This window comes from Lycorma delicatula, chromosome 7, assembly GCF_047948215.1.
Source record: "Lycorma delicatula isolate Av1 chromosome 7, ASM4794821v1, whole genome shotgun sequence".
NCBI classification, from domain to species: Eukaryota; Metazoa; Arthropoda; class Insecta; order Hemiptera; family Fulgoridae; genus Lycorma; species Lycorma delicatula.
The window spans coordinates 144,861,449-144,881,315 of record NC_134461.1 but is presented as its reverse complement, the minus strand read 5'-3'; the positions used below and the strand labels follow the sequence as shown (position 1 = coordinate 144,881,315).

The 19,867-nt window shown below is 33.9% G+C and overlaps 1 protein-coding gene across 3 annotated transcripts in view; it reads left to right on the top strand.

The window, feature by feature from the left end:
- LOC142328185 (facilitated trehalose transporter Tret1-like) overlaps positions 1-19,867 on the top strand; it is a 105,620-nt gene that overhangs the window by 82,330 nt on the left and 3,423 nt on the right. For all 3 annotated transcript variants that reach the window (XM_075371749.1, XM_075371750.1, XM_075371751.1), the window contains exon 2: positions 6,959-7,062. In XM_075371749.1, the coding sequence (XP_075227864.1) occupies positions 6,959-7,062 (104 nt within the window). The remainder of the gene's footprint in view (positions 1-6,958; positions 7,063-19,867) is intronic.

The following is a 19,867-nucleotide window of genomic DNA, read 5'->3' as shown; positions in this document are numbered from 1 at the left end:
ACGTATGTATCTCGCATAACTCAAAAACGATTAGCTGTAGGATGTTGAAATTCTGAATTTAGGACTGTTGTAACATCTAGTGCACCTCCCCATTTTATGGCAATCGACTGAACCAAAAGTGTCCAAAAAAGCCCAAAATCCAAAACAATTTGTTTTGATTTTTGGATTTTCTTAACTCCAGTAATAAGCAATTTTCAACGATGTATCATAAGTGGTACTTATTTTCATTGGTTCCAAAGTTATAGCCAAATAAAATTTTAATTAATGAAATATTTGGATCGTACAAGGCACAAAGGCACATCGGTTCGAATCAGACTTCATTTAACTTTTTTTTTTATTTTAAATATACTGATTTATCAATAATGATTAACCTCCGACTGCAAAAATAGTTTTACGATAGATAATAATTCAATAATAACAAAAAAAAAAATATATATATATATCGGAGAGGCGAGGAGATCTGTCAGGGATTCAACGTTTTGTGTTTCACTCATTTTTATTATTACAAGTGGAGAATATATAAGATTATAATAAAGTTCAATTAATAAAAATGAGTAGATAACTCGTACAATGAAATAATTACAAATGATAATTATCACTTATCAATAACTCAGTAGCACACGAATTACAATATAAGATTAATTCAATTTAGAATTCAAATAATATTAAAACAACTTGCGATAGACCGAGGCTCAGGGAAATAACGAATTCGCGACCACCAGGACGTCTGTTCGATCTGGGTTCCAAAGCAAGACTACCCTTTCTCCATATTCTCAAATAATATACCTACTGCATATTTCCTTTTCCTTATTAATTTTATGATACCCCTATCGTCCTGGGATCCCGACTACGTTGACAACCATGTGCCTACCTAGGCCTAAGCCTACCGCAATAAAACAATTTAAACCTTATTTTACAAAACATTACAAGTAATGGTACATTTCTTAAAACTACTGAAAATACAGATATTCTAAAGAATATTCTCATCGTTTTGTCGGAAGATACTCCACTGTACTTTATTCTCCGACACGGCCATTCTGACAATCACACGCCCTCGGGTGTATCTAAAACATTGAGTTACAGTGGTATTTTAATTTTTGTTTTCAACTGACCTCGGTCATTATAAAGCGTTTTACAATAGTTAAAGTACAAAAGATAGATTCAGAAGTCCTCTCGAGTAACAGAAATCCATTAATTATTCATTATCCTAAATAGTCATCGTACAGTACTCAAGAGATCGAAAAGCCATCAATCATTATTCCTTATCAGTTAACTGTCAAATAAGATTTTATTTCCTCCACCAATAGACCTCTGCACTATCTCTAGGCTACCCTGTATGCCACATACAGTATCATACATATTCTGTAGTTGCCACAACTACCTGCCCGACACATCATCAGGTGCCCATCGCGCCCTGATCAAACTAACATTAGCCACTAATTTAGTTTGCAGTTACGACTACACACTGATGCATGTGCGAAAAATAAAAATTCCAGGTCCACGACCTGCTGCCAGCCATTAGTGCATTGCGTCATTGGTGGTCTCTTTTTAAACCATAGTCCCTGTTTCAGGACCAACATCAACAGTCTCCTCGGCACAACTTTCATTGTCCGAGGAAACATCCAACTCATTAGGAATATAATTCTCAGGCATTTCTCTCAACTTATCATGACTATACTTATAACTTCTACTACTACTTAAAGATTTTAGTGTGTACCTGTCGGTACCAAGTAATTCTGTTACTACGAATGGACTTCTAAATTTCCTATCGAGTTTCGTTTGATTACGTTCTTCGTTCTTAATCAAAACGTGATCTCCTATTTTAAACTTATTAACCTGTTTTGGTAAATCGGACAAAGGGTTTCGAGAGAAGAAATCCGCGTGCGACATACGTTTGCCTTCTCTATAAACTATATCGAACTGAAAAGCCTGTAAATAAGCCCACCACCTATGGACTCTATCATTAAGATCAATCTTATTTTGAGAAGATTTCAATGAATTACAATCAGTTACAACAGTAAATTGTCGTCCATGCAAGTAATGCCGAAAAGGTTTAATAGATTTAACAACGGCCATAGTTCGAGTTCGTAAGAATGATACCTGGACTCGGCTGGGCTTGTCCTTTTACTAAAGTATTCAATAACTTTATTTTTACCGTCTACTTTATGCATGAGTATTGCTCCGTACCCATCGGTATGCAGTTCTATAGGGTAATCCGGGTCAAAGATAATTAAGACGGGTTCGTTGGTCAAAGTATGAATTACTTTTTGTCGGGCGTTTTCATGTGTCTCAGTCCACTCAATATATTTTTTACCTGAGGTAAGAGCATATAATGGTTTCATGATTTGTGAAAACTTGGGACAAACCGTCGGAAATAAGATGCAAGGCCAATAAACTGTCTAAGCTGAGTAACGGTCCTTCGAGCGGGTAACATTGTCAAAGAGTTTATTTTACGAGGGTTTGGACGAACTTGTCCTTCTTGAATCTCATACCCAAGGTATGAAACAGATGTTTTGAGAAAAGAACATTTTGAAAAATTAAATGAGAATCCCGCATCTATAAGAATTTTTAATACCACTCGAAGTCTTTCAAACGCTTCTTCTACCGTATCTGCAATTATCAAAATTTATAATTTCGAATTTACTACATTCATTTACTACTTTAGATTTACAGATTTTAAAATTATTTTGAGAAATATTTACTTCAAAACCCAAGCTCAAAATTTCTCGACCAATTAAAATATTATAACTCAAATATTCATCTGGGACAACGTGAAAAAGAATCTCTAATGTAAACAAATCCATAATTACAATAGATAAAATTTGCATGCTACAATTTACTACAACATTTCCGATGCCTTTCAAAATTATTAATTCATTAATTCTACGTCCAGAAAACTTAATCACTATCGATTCCTTTATTAATAAGCATTCCGCTCCTGAATCAAAACAATATGGAAACGACTCACCAAGATGGTTTAGAATACCAGTAGGAGATGCAACTGTGCAAAGATTCACACGGCGTTCGACGCTACCATTCTCCTTGTTGTTCCCTGGACCGCTACGGCTGCTACCTGGAGCCGTACAGTTTGGCGCAATATGACCAGCTACCCCACATTTGAAACACGTCACATTGCGCGATGAAGAGGATTTTCTAATAGACACAGTTCTGCTGCAGAGCACCAAGCAACAGAATCCGATCCCGCACTCTCTGGATTAAATCGTGGTAAAGCAACACTTTTCTTTGTCGATAATGGCTTTTGCGTACAACACTTCATAAACTCAAACAATGTATTCCACTGATCAGGTGATGGACCAGATGGAGACGATCCCACTTCTGATATCGGAGAGGCGAGGAGATCTGTCAGGGATTCAACGTTTTGTGCTTCACTCATTCCCACCATTACAAGTGGAGAATATATAAGATTACAATAAAGTTCAATTAATAAAAATGAGTAGATAACTCGTACAATGAAATAATTACAAATGATAATTATCACTTATCAATAACTCAGTAGCACACGAATTACAATATAAGATTAATTCAATTTAGAATTCAAATAATATTAAAACAACTTGCGATAGACCGAGGCTCAGGGAAATAACGAATTCGCGACCACCAGGACGTCTGTTCGATCTGGGTTCCAAAGCAAGACTACCCTTTCTCCATATTCTCAAATAATATACCTACTGCATATTTCCTTTTCCTTATTAATTTTATGATACCCCTATCGTCCTGGGATCCCGACTACGTTGACAACCATGTGCCTACCTAGGCCTAAGCCTACCGCAATAAAACAATTTAAACCTTATTTTACAAAACATTACAAGTAATGGTACATTTCTTAAAACTACTGAAAATACAGATATTCTAAAGAATATTCTCATCGTTTTGTCGGAAGATACTCCACTGTACTTTATTCTCCGACATATATATATGAAAAAATATCAGAAGTTAATGAAATAAAATGTTATATACTTTTCATTTTAAAAAAATGTGTAAATGTAATTTAATAGGCATGAAAGTAAGTCATGTGGTGTCAAACTCAGTTTTTTTAGTACAATTGTTTTTTTTTTTAGTTTCTTCCATTTAACAGTAAACGTAGAAAAATCAAAAAAAAAATATTAGGTGATTTTGGAGGCAGGAGAGCAGAAAAAAATAAAAACGCACAGATTTTTTAAATTTTAAGTCTTTTTTGGTTTATTGAAACATGTAATGATAATTTTACAATTAAAATTCATCATAAATTACCACCCACCTCTAAAAATAAATCTTAGGTAACTTATTTCATATATATATATATATATATATATATATTTTTTTTTTTTTTCCACTACATAAATAAATAAATAAATAATGCCAGGAAAGTGCTACAACTTTGTTTTCAGCTTTTATCATACGCTACAAAAAGTTTAATCCATTATCATCTATCGGCAGCAATTAAATAAGTGCCAATAAGAATAAAAATAAAGTTGAATTTAGATAAATTAATTGATGTTAGCTTTCTCTTTTTCAAATCAATTTTTTTTTTTTGAGTTTGTCATTTTTATCCCCCCTGGATCCGGACACGCAACTAAGCATAAACACAGCTCCAGGGGGTGCCACCGCCTCAAGCTACCTCGTCGAGAACCATAGTTCCCCCCAGGTAGCCGGGACTCGGTCTTTAAGTTATGCGCCATGCCACTAATGAGGGGATCCCAAAGGAATCCCCCCCACCGGGACACAGTCTTTACGCCACGCCTCTTGGCGTTCTAAGCGTTTGGGTTTCTAAGTGTCTAAGTGAAGAACCCCAAAGGGATCCCTCACCGAGACTACGGTCTTAATTTCCGCCCCCCCCCCTCAGTACGAAGTTCCAAGAAAATACCAGGGGTCCCCGCCCAACCACCCGCTTAGGTTTGGTACACCTAAGCGGCCCACCCCTCCCGAACGGGACTGTCCCAACGCAGGTGTTTTCCAAGGCATAGGTGACGGATCTCATTTGCCGGAGCTGGCCCTGCAGCCGCGTTCCCCCAGAGTGACCCCGAACACTACACAGGGAACACTTGGTCTCTGTCGGACAATCCGCTCGAAGATGTCCCGTAACCCCGCAGTTGAAACAACGACCTCGTTTATCGGGACCGCTGCAGGACCCAGCCCGGTGCCCGATCGCCCAGCACAGATAACAACGCTCGTCTGCGGACCTCCTAAGAACTCGACAAGACACTCACCCAACGCGGATGCGGCCGTCCTTCAGCAGTTTTTCGGCCAGTAGCAGAGGAACCGCCCCCGTCGCCACTTTTGTATCCCCAAACGTGAGCCTGAGGGAGAGGACATCAATCGTGGTGGGGGGGGGGGCAGAGCCAAAACCGCCTCTTAAATGTTTTCCCCACCAGTAAAGACTCCACCTCCTCAGAGGCAGAGACCTTCAGGAGAGGGGGAAAATCAACATCACACTCGCTGATGACATCGTCGTCACTTAATTCCGTGTACAGGTCTTCGGCTCGTTTCTGGTGATGCTCGACACATCTACCTGCACGGCTTTGCTCCTCGAAGCCTACATTTGCTTAGCGACAGACCGCCGGTGCGCCTCACGGTCAGCACTATCCGCACTGTCGGTACCACTGTCGCGAACTACCGTAACAGTCTGCGTCCTTCCGGATCGCTGTCTCCCCACTGTGGTAAACGTTCCCTCCACGGGCGGGGTTGAACCCCCAGACCTTTTGGGTTCAGTCATGAGATCACCAAAAACAGAAAAAAATCACAAAAATATCGAGTAAATTTAATAAAGCTTTTCTAAGTCCGAGAATTCGACTAAGTAAATTCTATAGCTCGAATGTAAACAAACCGATCAGCTGTGGTCGCCAAGTAAACAGACCCTGACAACCGTAGGTCAACCTATAAAAAAACAAAAATAAACAGAACGACTAACTAACGCCGATTAAAACGAAAACTAACTGCAAATAAATCTACTAATAATAAAATTAGTCCCCGAGGTGTGCTAACCGATGCGGCGCTTACTTCGACGAACGAATTAACACAAAACGAAAGAAAACTTAACGAAACTAACAGAATAACATAAAACAACGAACGAAACAACCGATAACACAAATAAACGACGAAACGTAAAAAAGAAACCGAATAAAATTTAAAAACAGAGAGTGCAAACAAACACGTCTGTGCTCACTCAGAGAAAAATCTCCTTCAAATCAATTTATAGACATTCAACATAACCATTCATTCTGAGGAAACAGATCGAAGATATTAGTGTCAAAAAAAATAAAATAATATTTCAAAATATCCGCTGCGGATGTTGTATTGTTTATGTATTTACAGACGAATTTATAACATTTTTATTTGATATATCTTTATAGACTAAATTATTATTAAAAACTAGATCTAAATCATCTTTATTTTTCCTATTAACTTTTTAATTATTACGTTTTTATTATTACGTTTATAAAATTATAATTATTATTATCGTTAATTACGATTTCCACTTGTAAGACTAGTACAGCTGTTGTACGTTTGCCAGTATTAAATTAAATACGTCATGAAGTCGTTCTTGACCTCTAAATTCTATGTTGGCGACTTTAAAAAATGTATTTATATCCTTCAGTATGAACATAAACATTAGCGAGTGAACCGTCCAAGCTAAAGAAACAGATTACACGGGACTTAATTTAAGAACACACATCTGGTCATAATAAATCGAATGGTGTTATTTAACGCTGTGAATATTATAGTAATTTAAATAAAGTTAATAAATGCATACAGAGTTTTTATTATTATGAATCGTTTAATTTTTAATATCGGTGATGAGATCAATTGCCAAGTTGTCAATTTGATATAATCAAACATTACTTTATTCATTTCCTATTAATAAAAATAACATGTGCATGAAAAAAAAAATTAATTTACATTTAGTTCAGAAATTGTTATAGGATAGCGTGATTATTTTTATTGTTTTATTTACAAACAGGGTTTATTCGACAGAAAAATATTTGGAAAAACATTATTCCCAAATGAAGAAAAGGGCTATGTTTATGAGATTGATCAGAAATCAGTACTCAGCTGGATTTATTGGTAAGTTTTATTTATTTATTTTAATAAAGTAATATATTGTTCGAGTCGTTTTTTTGTTGAATTATCTGTATATTAATGTTGGTTAGTTGTGAATTCAGCGGTGAAAATTAAACCGTACGATTTTTTAATCGATAAATTATTAAACCTAAACAATTTTATCCCTAATACTTTTTTTTACTGTCCGGAATTTTAGATTACAGAATAACATATATAAATAAGGGAAGGTTACGCAGGAAGGTACGCAGTAACAATGTTGGTTTCGGTTTTTATTTTATTTTTTTAAATATTAGATTTCCTTAAATCCAAAAACGAAAGCAAAGAAAAAAATACGATGCAATTCTTATTTATGGTTGTCTGTATATAAGTATGCGTTCGCGTGTACGTTTATGTTCGGGTGTGTTGATATTAGAGTCTATTTTATTTAAAATTTTTGGAATGGGCTTATCAAAATTGTTATGTTGTGAAGTACTACATTTCTTTTTAATTTTATCAAGGAATAATGGTGTTCACCTTTAATTTATGATTTTTAGTACCTCGATGTTAGTATACTTTGACGATACGATTTTTTGGAAAATTTTTGTAAGATATTACTGGATGAAAATGTCTGTATACCGGTTACGTCTATATACTCTTAAGTACTTTTTTTAATAGATTTAAGTACAAATATTTTTGATTGAAGCAGTTGATAAAATTTACTAATTTGACATACACAATCGTTCTGTTTGTGTCCAGAATTACAAATTTTATAACCAGATTAGGTAAAAATCTAACTATATCGTTTAACAAGAGATAATGTGTAGTCCGTCCCTTAGTCTTTTTTGTCAAAAATTTAATTGTTGATTTTAAGAAGGTCGTTTAATATTTAAAGAGACAAGTAAAGGTAATATTTTTTTAAAATTTTGAAGCGTGTACGTGGGAATGCGGAAATGGAATGTCATTTATTTAATGACAATACTAACTCTAGTTTTTAACGTAATTCCGGGGCTGCAGTTAGACACATGTGACATCATTCTTTGAACTTCTTTATTTAGTAACTAGCCGACCCGTCTAGCCAGAACCTGGACCCTCAGTGCTCAGGTCAGCTCAGAGAATCCAGGAACCAATTCAAGGGTTCCTTGAGGCCTCCCGCTGTTTTGGCCGCAACACTTGCCATTCCTAATTTTATAGGAGGAGCGGCGCCCTGGACACCCGCAGAGCTCGCTTCGATCGCCATTCCCATCTGCCCAGAGGGCTCCATCCCCTGAATCCTCGCACTTACGTTATCCTCACGGTTGTAAGAATAATACTGATAAATAATAATTATAGTATTCAGGCTTTATAGAAACCTGAAAGAGAAACTAAATTACTAAAGATAGAATAATAGTAACTACGGTAACTAAACAATACACACCTTTGAAATAAAAGGATTAATCTATTTTTCCCTTAACGAATATCTTTAATTCACAAAAGATAATGGATATTTTTAATATCTTAACCTTCAAGGGAGCCTGGGCCTCGGTCGATGGCTTAAACCCTTCCCTGGGATAACACGAATGCATCCTGCAAATTTGAAAATAATCGGTCGGTCGGTTCTCGCGTGATGCGATAAAAAACAAACAGACAAACTTTATATATATAATATATATATATATATAAACAGTGATCTGTTAGACCGAGAGTGTACCTGATGTATGCAAAGGTTAGACCTTAACTTACTAACAAATACCCCATTAAAATTCTGAAAATCAGACGACTGTTAGTAGAGATATTATAAGAGCACCCCATTACACCTTCCAGTACAGCGTCCCAGGAGGCACCCCATTTGTTACCAGTTGATGATGATGATCGGTTTAGCCTCCCACGTAGTGCTCTCATACCTCACCACTCTAGCCCCGCACGCAGTTCCCAAGAGAAGTCCGTTATTATTAAACAAGTTTTTTTAATCTATTTAATATTATTTTATTTAACGTAAATTTAATTCTATTATTTTAATAATATTATTAATTTAATTGATTTTTCAAGATGAAATATATCTAAAAACCTTTCTCAGTTATACCAAGAAACGTAGGTAAAAATTTGGTTACTATCGACCGAATAGTTTTTTTATTTATCCCGAACAAAATAAAAACCCTCTTCTTCTTTGTCTAATAGTATAAAGTGTAGATATACAGATAAACGAATAAAATTTCAGAAATTTCCCATATTTTTATGCATTTGTCCTCGCAATTAAGGTCATTAATGCGATTTTCCAAAGCGTCAGTCGAAACTTCCACCGATAATCTGCTACGATGAAAATAGGTGACACTTTTTTTCTTTTTTCTGTTTAGCCTTCGGTAATTACCGTTCAGATAATACTTCAGAGGATGATATGTATGAGTGTAAATGAAGTGTAGTCTTCTACAGTCTCAGTTCGACCGTTCCTGAGATATGTGGTTAATTGAAACCCATCCAACAAAGAACACCGGTATCCACGATCTAGTATTCAAATCCGTGTTAAAATAACTGACTTACTAGGACTTGAACGGTGGAACTCTCGATTTCCAAATCAGCTGATTTGGGAATACGCGTTCACCATTAGACCAACCCGATGGGTTAGGTGACACTTTTTCCATTCGATTTAAACTGTACGATCCATTTATAAAAATTTGACGATTAATACATTTTTACTTCCTTATACAAATTAAAGGAGGTATTGCAATCGCGAAAAATTTTGGTTTTCAGATCTCAACGGAAATATCCTTTTTGATCATGCCTGAATCCATTTTGACTAGTTTCGGCGTGGCGTGTATGTATCTCGCATAACTCAAAAATGATTAGCCGTAGAATGTTGAAATTTTGGATTTAGGATTTTTCAAATTGTGCGTCTCCCCTTTTGATTGCAATAAACTGGACCAGAAGTGTCCAAAAAAAGCCAGAAATCCCCAAAAATTTGGATTTTTGTAGTTTTCTTAACTGCGATAATAATCCCTCATTGAGAGCTTTTCAACGGTATGTCATAAGTAGTATTTATTTTAATTTGTTCCAGAGTTATAGCCAAGTAAAATTTCAATTAATGAAATATTTGGATCTTACAAGGGGAAGACACATCGGTTCGAATCTGACTTCATACACATATATTTTTTTAACTATTTTTTTTTTTTTAATTTAAATATATTGATTTATGTATAATTATTAACCTCGGATTGAAAAAATCAGAAGTTGTTAGCGAAATAAAATTTTATGTAGTTTTCGTTCTAATTCAAAAATTTTTGCAGATTAATATATCAACATATTTAAATTAAAAAAAAAAAATAAAATAGTTAAAAAAATATATGTATATGAAGTCGGATTTAAACAGATGTATGCATGGTTACGTTTCTGACACGTTCTCCCTTACACCACTTAACTACTTGAGCGTCATGAAATAAAATTAATATATAAACTAATGTAAAATGCTGATACGGACACCAGAAAAAAAAAGTGATGCAATGTGGTTTCCACCACAATGCAATTGTGTAACTGTCCACTAATTAAAGAATTAGAGGATCGTATCTCATTTTCAAATGAAATAAGTTTAAATGAAGTGCAGCAAAAAATTTGTATATGTAATAATAATAATAGGCATACCAGGAAGTCATGTGGTATTCACATCAGATATTTTAAAGTTTGCTTTGTGTTCGCGAGTAAATTTCAGCCGGTTTTGCTCTTACAAAGAAACAAAAATCTTATCATAGTACGCTGCCCTTCCACTATACACGTTTCAAGCGGAACAAATATTTGGAAATAAACGAAAGAGGTATAATAATGGAAATTTTCTTTTCGAACAACTATTAGTTTTTATACAGATGTTAGATGTTTATATAGATGTATATACTAGTTTTTACACAGCTGGCTACTGAATGTTTCCAAAATAAGCTTAAATATTTGCTTCTTTGAAGCCTAACAATTATAAATACATAAAAATTAAAAAGTTGTATAAATTCTAATATTTGATGACAAACAGTTTTAAATTCTATCAGAAATCGTGAAAACATTTACAAAAAAATAAATCTGAATTCTTTAATAGTAGTTAAAAAATTATATTTATTAAATATAAGAATTTATTAAATAAACTTATTAAAATAATTACTAAAATAATAAAATTTTGCATGCAAATAATGATAATGATATTTAGAATATAATAAAAGAATCTATAAAAAAAAAATCCTTTACCTGTAACAAAAGTTAAAATTAAAGAATCGCATGAACTGGAACTGGAAATAGACAATATAAAAATATTTTAAATATAGGATTGTCAATCAAAAGTGGTATTTTATTTCAAAGTGACAGTACCATTCCCGATTTTAATTTACCGTCCTTTTCGTCGTTTCGAGTGAATTTATCCTCAATTAATCCCTGTGCACGCACAAAATCGATAATCTTCTTGTAAGCGTCAACACCTTTTGAAATTAGCATTAATCACCCTTATACGAGTCACTCTTTGTCATGACCGTTTCAAGCATTCGTATTGTCCCATATCCATTATTCCGTATAGTACAATCGGCGGAGGCTTAATAAAAGTTTGCTGGCCATTTTCAACAATGTCATCCTCCAATGTCGGAAGGTTTTCGTATTTACGAGGTGTGGCTATTAAATAACGAGACTAATGCCGCTACAGAAAAAGTGCACATGCGCCAAATTAGTACGACCGACAGCTGTTTAGCGTGAAGCCTTCTCTTTCGATTGTCGCTACTCCGAAGACCACGGTCACTGGTCGTGGCCTTCGTTTGGATAACATCTGTTAAAAACGATAAGTCTTTTACTAGAGCAAAGAACTGTCGTGAAATTTCATATGAAACTTGGTAATACCGCTACTAAAACTTATCTTTTATTAAAAAAAATATACGGCAATGAATGTTTATCACGTGCGCGGGTTTTTGAATGGTTTAAGCGTTTTCAAGATGGCCGAGAAAAGCTCGAATGGGCAAATCAAAATTCAAAGGGTTGATGATTGTTTTTTCGATATTCATGGGATCGTGTACCTTCATCGGGTTCCTGAAGGTCAAAATATTAATCGACATTACTTCCTTGAGGTCCTTGCTCAACTCCGTAAAAAATAAGAAAAAAACGACCCGAATTGCGGAATAACAAGTCATGGGTTCTTCATCAGGACACGCACCGGCTCACAGAACATTGTCTGTGAAGACGTTTCTAGCCGAGTATAAAATCCCAGTGTTAGACCATCCGCCTTATTCACCTGACCTGGCACCATGTGACTTTTATCTGTTCCGCAAGGTCAAATCTGCATTAAAAGGAACACGATTTTAGACCGTTGAAACTGTGAAAGAAAAAGCGGCACTCGTCATGAAAGAGCTCACAGAAGAAGACTTCCAGCACTGTTTCGAACAATGGAAAATTCGCATGGAGCGTTGTAGGGATAGAGGAGGGGGGGTATATTGAAGGGAATAATAATTAAATACGTATAAATTTAAAATAAAATATTTTACAGCATTAGTCTCTTTATTTAATAGCCACACCTCGTATTAGATACGGGCAGTCACTTGCAGCATTTTTTGGATTTCGCGACTTTGGAAGACGCAGTAATAGTATTGCTTGGCTCACCACGAGGTAGTGTGAGAATCGGTATCCATATCGAACATTAAACTATTCTTGACGATTTTTCAGTGAGAAAGCTTCCTAGGGTCCTTTTATTAAAGTACCGAGGGATCTCGATTTCTGTTTGATAAGAAACCAGCACCGCTAGAAGTCTCGGTTCCATCTCCTGAAACAGCTGATTGCTACTCCATGATTGTACTCTCCAATAAAAGGCTAGAGATTAACCCGCAAAATCGTTTTAAAAACTGACTAAAAGACTGCCCCGTTAAGCAGTCAAAAATTATTCTAGAATACGATACCGTTTTAAGTTCCCAAGATATCATATTTAATCCAAATTAAAAATATATCGTTTATCTTCTCACAAAGACACAAAAATCACGGAATATTACATAAGCGTAACGTCTTTCAAAAATTAGTTGTTACTTTTAACATTTTAAAATAAATGTTAATAAAGTAAAATGAAATGCTTTCAAGAAGTTTTCTGAAATTTCAACGGCTGACAGAATAATTATAACCAATATTAATGATAATTATTATTCATTTATTACAGGATTTCTTGGTAACACTTTAAAAAAAAGCTGACAACAAATTTGTTATACTTTCCTGGAGTCGGTTATTTATTTTTATATAGTGAAAAAAAAAATGATACATAAAAAAGTAAAAAAATTCAAAATATCAATTTTTTGGGGAGAGAATTTGGCGGCAAATTTTTTTTTTTAAACTGGTAAGATAATCATACACACATGAACTGAGTTTAATACAAAGTGAGATTATGTTTACAACATTTTGAGAAAATTGATCTCAAAGAAACTAACTACCTCACCCCCAGGAGATATTGAATCCAAACGTTTAGTAACAACTTGTCTCGTATACACGAGTCTGTCCAAATTTTTTCAAAATCTGTAAGCTTCAAACACGCTTCATTAAACTTCAAACACGCCACATGTAAATACGTACGAACGAACATTAACCCCCAATTTCTTTTCTTTTTTTTGGGATCATGAAATGTCGAGAAGAAATTCAATAATCCCACATCCCATTTTCTGACTGATTACCGTACTTCCCCTTCTTGCAGTATAGCTATGATGCTACGAAATTAACAATGTCTAATTGTATTCTTTTATTTTCCCGGCAAATACAGCTAGACAGCTACGTTAAAGGTGAACGTTTGGTGATCATCTATAAAATGGAGTATCGGATTCTTTGCAAATCTTTACGTTTTAGGGTCCAACTTGTTCATTTAGACCAAAAAAAGACCTGGGTATTTATGTACGTACATAAATACATATGAGTGTCGCACTCCTTTTGGCCTTGTATGTCAGGATTGACCGAGCCGATTTTCTTCAAATTTGGTTCAATTATTTCTATAGTGTACTTTGAGCATCGATCGTATTAATTTTTCTCGAAATTCGTTAAGGGAATGGGGATATCGCGAAAAGCCAATTTAGATTTTCTAAAGAGGCATTTTAGAGAAAACCTTTATTAAAGAAAATGTTTTACTTACAATGCGTATATAAATAATGAAAAATGTTTTTTTCAAAACTCAATCCCCGCCTCTTAAAATTGAAATGTATGTTTTTTGTTCTTTTGCTCTATCTTCCTTCAGTTTAAAAATTTTTCAAAAACCTTTTGAAGGTTTATGCTTCTATATAGCTCTATCAAGAAATGTCAAAAAAAATTTGAATTGTAGACTATGTACCTAAAATGCAGAAACGTTTTTTGAAACCGTTTTATTTCTTCTTACTTTAGTCTTTATTGAAAGGAAGGAGGTGTTAGAATTAGAAAAAACTTTAGTTAAGCAAATCTGTTAACCTACGTATGAATATCTTCAGAAAATGTTTTCTTAATATTTATTACTTCAGCTCTAAAAAATTGATTTTTGACTTTAACTGTTAATTTTTACTATTAAATTGTTTCTTCTTCTTCACTTTAAGGGCGATTAAAATTAAAGTAGCTTTCACACCTATATTATGTTCCGGACCCAAAATGAGAGGCTATTTTTTTTTCATTACTTTGATAAAAGTTATACTTCTTAACAATTTATACTTGACCAGAGTACCAGGGAGTCATGCAATGTTTTGCCAGCATTTTTTTAGGATAAATCATTGTCACAGTTATCGCACAGGAATTCCCTATTTTCATGATTTTTAATTATATTAAATTGATATTGTAAAAAAACTGATATTGATATTATTTTAAACCGATAACTGTTTAAACCGTGATATTTGGATGCTTTTGATCGACTCATTGTTTTGAAAAATTTCTGTTATTAATTTATTTATAAAAATACAGAGGTTTTTTTTACTTACTTTCTCGATTATATACAGAGTATCCCACGCAGAAACACAGAAACTTTCTGAAAGTTTCAAAATATTGAAAAACATTCATATAAACATATAACATTGTTTTCGAGTTAGGGCTAGTGAACAATTTTGCCCGGATTTCAGTTCTTCTAATAAAAGGAAGCCCTACTGCAATTTGCGGAACCTAATTTAAGAAGTAAAGTCGTTGGTTTCGTATGTAATTTGAGCTGATAAATCGAATAAAACAGGTCCCAGAACTGTAACTCCAGTAGTATTTATGATATCCGACGAAAACATAAAATTCGGTGTTGAAAAACAGGTTTTTTTTAGGTTTTTAGTACGATAAATAGTTTTATAAAATCACTACTAAATGCGAAAGATTCAGTAAGAAAACGTGTACAGAATTTAATTCTTAAAAAATTAGTATAAAGAAAACCGATAGAAAAAATATAAACTATTAAAAATTGGTTTTTTATTGAAGCAAATCAAACGAAAAATAGACAGAAAATCATATTATTTTTTCTGTACCTAATAAACATTATTCTTAATACAGAAAAAAAATAAAGTTAAATATATGAAATAATAAATGGTAACAGAATAACAAACTTCAGTTATAGTAATTTTTTCAAAATTCCCTCCTTCACAATGTACACAGCATTCTGCGCGACGTAAAATATTTCCGATGGCTTTTCGTATCATTTCAGGATCGTTTCGTATAAATTCAATGGCATTTCGTATTTTAACGAGTACCGTTTTCTTTAGTATTAACGTTTCATCGGTATACTATCTTTTTCATCCGACCCCAAATGAAGTAATTTAGTGGCGTTAAGTCAGGTGATCTTGGAGGCTAATCGAATTGTCCACCGCGTCCAATCCAGTTTAAGAAATTAGCATTGAAGTGATTTCTAGCTACTAAAGAAAAATCTGGCGTTGCTCCCCGTGCTGGAAAATCATTTTAAATCTAGTTTGTAAAGGTACATCCTACAGAAGAGCCGACAAATTATTTTTAAAGAAATGAATGTATGCATTTCCCGTAAAATTTTCATTGAAAACAGATGGTCTCAGAATTTTGTCATAAATATACCACGCTAATCATTAATGTGATATCTACGTTGGAAAATAGTTTCCACAGTACCATGTGGATTGTCTTCGCTCCATAAATGACTATTTTTAGAATAGAAGACTCGTTACGAGAAACTAGAAGTTTCTCGTAAAAGTGGCTTCATCAGTACATAAAATTAGATTTACTTTATCAGCGTCGTCTAGAAGCCGATGATAGAAATTTAACCGCTGAGGGTAATCTGTTAGCCGCAAATTTTGAACTTTCTGCAGGCGGAAAGGATATGGATTTTCTTTCCGTAAGATGCGCAACGCTTAGTTTTTGACAGAACAGTGAGACAAGAAATTCGCCTTTTACTAGTGCCTGGGCTACGCTGAATACGCTTAACCACACTATGTTCATAATTAACACGACGATTTACTTGGCGTTTATCAGAAACGAATGCTTGGAAATGACCCTTTCGTTCGTAAATGCTGATACACCGAAGAACGTTTAAAAAAAATATTTATTAGATACAGAAATAATAATACGATTTTCTGTCTATTTTTCGTTTGTTTTGCTTCAATAAAAAATATATATTTAAAAGTTTCTGTTTACTTTTTATCGACTGTATTTACATTAATTTTCTAAGAATTAAGTTCTCTACAAGCTTTGTTAGTAAATCTTCAGCATTTATTAGTCGTTTAATAAAGTTACCGTACAAAAATTCTAAAAAAAAAAAAATTGTTTTTAGACACCGAATTTTGTGTTTTACGTCGGATATCTTAGAAACTACTACCAGTTACAGTTCTGGAACCTCTTTTATCCTATTTCCCAGCTGAAATTACGTAAGGAACCATCAACTTTACTCCTTAACTTGAGTCCCAAAAATTACGGAAGGGCTTCGTTTTATTAGTGAAATCCGGGCGAAATCTTTCGCTAACCGTGACTCGAAAACAAAATGTTTACAGAGCTTGCACAAATGTTTACAGATGTTTATATGAATTTTTTCATTATTTTCATTAGTATTTTATCATTATATTCATTAGTATTAACTAAAGGTTTTTCCGTTTCTTCGTGGGACTTTCTGTATGTAGTTCTATTATATATACTATATAATGTGTATCTACTGTATATACGTACAGATTCATTATACTCGTATAATATAATAACATTGCTAACCGGGTCAAATTTTTCTGTTTGAATTTTTATTAATCTTATTGTTTCGCGACTTCTCCCTAACCAAAAAAACACAGGTTTAGCATTAAAAATCCCGAAAAATGTACGTATATATGTTTGCCTGGAAGTGGATGGACCGATTTAGATGAAATTTAGTTCGATGATTTCATAATGCGGGCTATTGATGCTGTATAATTGTTATCCAGATTGATCAAGGAGACAGGGAGATACGGATCTTCCTGTGTTCCGTATCTCTTACGTCTTCCGTATTTACTTTTTAAAGATTTTTTTGATAAATTTTTTCATTTAATCTATTGTCATTCCACTTAAGTACCTCACTCTTTTTCTGTTTAGCCTCCGGAACCACCGTACGGTATTACTTCAGAGGATGAATGAGGACGATATGTATGAATGTAAATTATCATTCCTGAGATATGTGGTTAATTGAAACCCAACCACCAAACACCGGTATCCACGATTTAGGATTTAAATCCGTATAAATTTAACTGCTTCTACTAGGATTTGAACTTTAGAACTGTCGACTACGAAATCAGCTGATTTGTGATGACGAGTTCACCGGTAGATCCGTAGTAGGTGGGCTTCCACCCACCGGGTTGGTCTGACGGTGAACGCGTCTTCCCAAATCAGCTGATATGGAAGTCGAGAGTTCCAGCTTTCATATCCTAGTAAAGGCAGTTACTTTTATACGGATTTGAATACTAGATCGTGGATACCGGTGTTCTTTGGTGGTTGGATTTCAATTAACCACACATCTCAGGAACGGTCGAACTGAGACTGTACAAGATACACTTCATTTACACTCATACATATCATCCTCTGAAGAAATACCTGAATGGTATTTCCCGGAGGCTAAACAGGAAAAAGAGAGAGTAGGTGGGCTCCCACCTGCTATTTTTTTTCTTTTTTTAACCTCCGGGACTACCGTTAAGTATTGCTTCAGAGGATGAGGTGAATGACAAGTAGCGTGTGAAAATGCGGTGCCTGACCGGGATTCGAACCCGGGACCTCCGGATGAAAGGCCGGTGAGCTCCCACTTAGGTACCTAAGATCTACTGATGATTATGTTTGGTTTTATCCAAACATCCATAAAGGGATGGGAAAAATTTTTTTGTCATTTCTGAATTCAGTATCACTTTTTTGTACTAATTAAATAATAAGTTATTTTCAAATATTTTATTATAAATTTAATGTAATAAAAGATTTCTTTGAATAAAAATATTTTTCATAATTATAATAATATTAATATTGTTTGTATAAATTTTTTTGTGTATCAAAATTACGTAACTCTTTGCCGGATATGTTTAATAGTACAGTTTTACAATTAGAATGGTTAGTAATTTTTTATCTATTGCAAAAAAATCAGTAAATCTCTTTTTGAAAAACATTTTTACTTAATGGGATTAAACTAAATATTATGAAATTGAGAAAATCTTTTTCGATAAACAGTTTTAAGAAAATCAAAATTATTTGATAAATTTGTAATATATAGTCGTTTTACTTTTCAAAAATGACGTGCTTTTCCGGTCTTATCTTTTCCTACTTTATGGCAGTTACATCACAATTATTATTATTTTTTTTTTTTTTACAGTAATTGATTAGTTTAATAATTTATTACGACATAATAATGACTGTAATTTTGATTGACTTCTATTATGATAATTTACATCTATTTAAATTGTTGATTGCTTTATTTTTTTTATACCAATTTCCGTATACCAGTACAGATTTTTGAACGTTGGGCAGTTACGGGTTACATACAGTTACGGGTTACATAATCCATAACGTAGTAATTACTTACAATAATATTTTGATATTATGTTGTTTAAAAATGTATATAATCAATCAAAATAACAAATAAATAAAATATTGTTAGTAAAAGATGAACTTTTTTTAATTTAACTATTTGAAGTGATGTTAAAAAACCCTCACTTCCCTCACCGCTTCTTAAATAAAATAGATATAATTAACTTTAAGAGTTATAAATTTGAATATAAAAATACTTAAAATGACCAGAATTTGTATAATACCTCTTATGCCAGGACGTGGCAGGGGTAATCTTTTATAAGATATTATTGGATAATTTTTATGAAATTTTAATAACGATGAGGGTCGATCCTATTAGAATATATGCCTGCTACCCTTAAGTCTGTTACAATATTCGGACCGATATCATTTTTTTTTTAATCATTCTTAGTATAAAAATTACTTGTAATAGGACTTTCTCGTCACGCGGCCAAAAACGCGTTCCGAGAAAGTCCAACAACTGTGGGTTGTTTCTGATCCACGACTTGCACAACAACTAAATTTAAAATATTTATTATTTTATTTAAATATAATATTTTTTCGTTTTTTTTAATTCAATGATTCTGTGTAAAGCGCGCGTGCATACCGTATTTTATTCGCGCGGATGAGGTGGTACTAGCGGCGACGGTCGGCACTAACTAAACTAACGTAATTTCACAACTTACATAGAACACATTTCGCTTGTATAGTCGGCAGACTGGTGTAGCCTCGAGCCATAACCCACCAGGTACCGAGTCGACCAGGCGATCGACCAAGCCAGACCGAGTTACTTTTATAAACTTTAAATATTATTAATTTATTTAATTTCACCGCTCACCTGTGACGTCACAATAGCAGACGACTATAACAACATTCTTTGGGGTGGGGGTGCGATTTTGCAAAAAATCTTTTTGTAAATATTATTATT